The sequence below is a fragment of the Sinocyclocheilus rhinocerous genome, unplaced genomic scaffold (genome assembly GCF_001515625.1).
Source record: "Sinocyclocheilus rhinocerous isolate Xijiao unplaced genomic scaffold, SAMN03320098_v1.1 scaffold1295, whole genome shotgun sequence".
Taxonomy (NCBI): domain Eukaryota; kingdom Metazoa; phylum Chordata; class Actinopteri; order Cypriniformes; family Cyprinidae; genus Sinocyclocheilus; species Sinocyclocheilus rhinocerous.
The window spans coordinates 439,343-440,566 of NW_015660499.1; the positions used below are offsets into that span (position 1 = coordinate 439,343).

Genomic DNA, 1,224 nt, shown 5'->3' on the forward strand with positions numbered 1-1,224 from the left:
TATTGTTTTAATAATATTTTTATTATTTGTAGTTGTACTATCATTACATTAAGTAATACATTTCTGTCAAGTTAAACCAAACTTTTATTTTGATGGGTTTCTGTGAAGACCTTTAAGTTTCTGTTTGTATATGATATGTCGATAGTTTTTCTCAAAAGAAATAGTAAAATGCTCATGAAGTGACTCTCAGAGTAGTTCTAGAGATTATGTTCATATCATAGGGCCCTGCATGTTCAGGAAAAAAAACATACCTTACAAAAATGTAGTGTTCCAGCAAAACTCGAACACTGGTGAAAATTTGCCACAAATAGACCCTTTTCACAGACTGTGATGACGATTTCCACAGCTTTTAACATTGTAAATTTAGAAAAGGTATTTATATTTTCATTTTTAACTTTGTTATAATACCTTGGCATTAAATTACAGAAAAGTAGTCAACTCTGTTGTACGAGTGTTTGTAATACAACGGTTGAGAGAGTAACGGCAAATTTGACATCTTTCTGTCTTCTGATCAACGTAATCAATCTCTTTAATATTTTTTCCTCTTTTTTTGGAAAGCTATAAGAAGGATGTCATGGAAAAATGTACTTATTTATTTGTTAATGTATGTATTTATATATTTATTACCCCTATAGAATTTTACCCAACTGTGATGACTTTGGAAATGTGAAAAGGGTTGATAAACTGCATAAAAAATTTGTCATTTGTCCAGGCATGTTAATACTGTGGTACCACAGTAGCAGAGTGATTAACTGTGTTTGGTTCTGATTTGTTTTGTGCAGTCTGTTGAGCTTGTGCTCGATGAAAAACCAGGATCACCTGCTGAAACTAACGGTCTCCACTCTGGACTACAGCAGAGACGGACTCGCTCGAGTCATTCTGTCCAAGATCCTCACAGCGGCCACTGATGTAAGATCACGTTAAGATCATGTAGGGTTGTTATAATTTGCTAAATCTAAAACCATAAACATTTTTGTTACTTAATAAAAAACTACTAAAAATGAGAACGCTTAAAGGGGTCATATGATGTTGCTAAAAAGAACATTATTTTGTGTATTTGGTGTAATGAAATGTGTTTATGCGGTTTAAAGTTCAAAAAACACATTATTTTCCACATACTGTACATTATTGTTTCTCCTCTATGCCCCGCCTTTCTGAAACGCGTCAATTTTTACAAAGCTCATCGGTCTGAAAAAGCGAGGTGTGCTGTGATTGGCCACCTAT

At 33.6% G+C, this 1,224-nt stretch overlaps 1 protein-coding gene across 1 annotated transcript in view; it reads left to right on the forward strand.

The window, feature by feature from the left end:
• LOC107725140 (rapamycin-insensitive companion of mTOR-like) overlaps positions 1 to 1,224 on the forward strand; it is a 20,192-nt gene that overhangs the window by 5,744 nt on the left and 13,224 nt on the right. Inside the window, exon 14 of the mRNA XM_016534298.1 lies at positions 783 to 909. Within this exon, the coding sequence (XP_016389784.1) occupies positions 783 to 909 (127 nt within the window). The remainder of the gene's footprint in view (positions 1 to 782; positions 910 to 1,224) is intronic.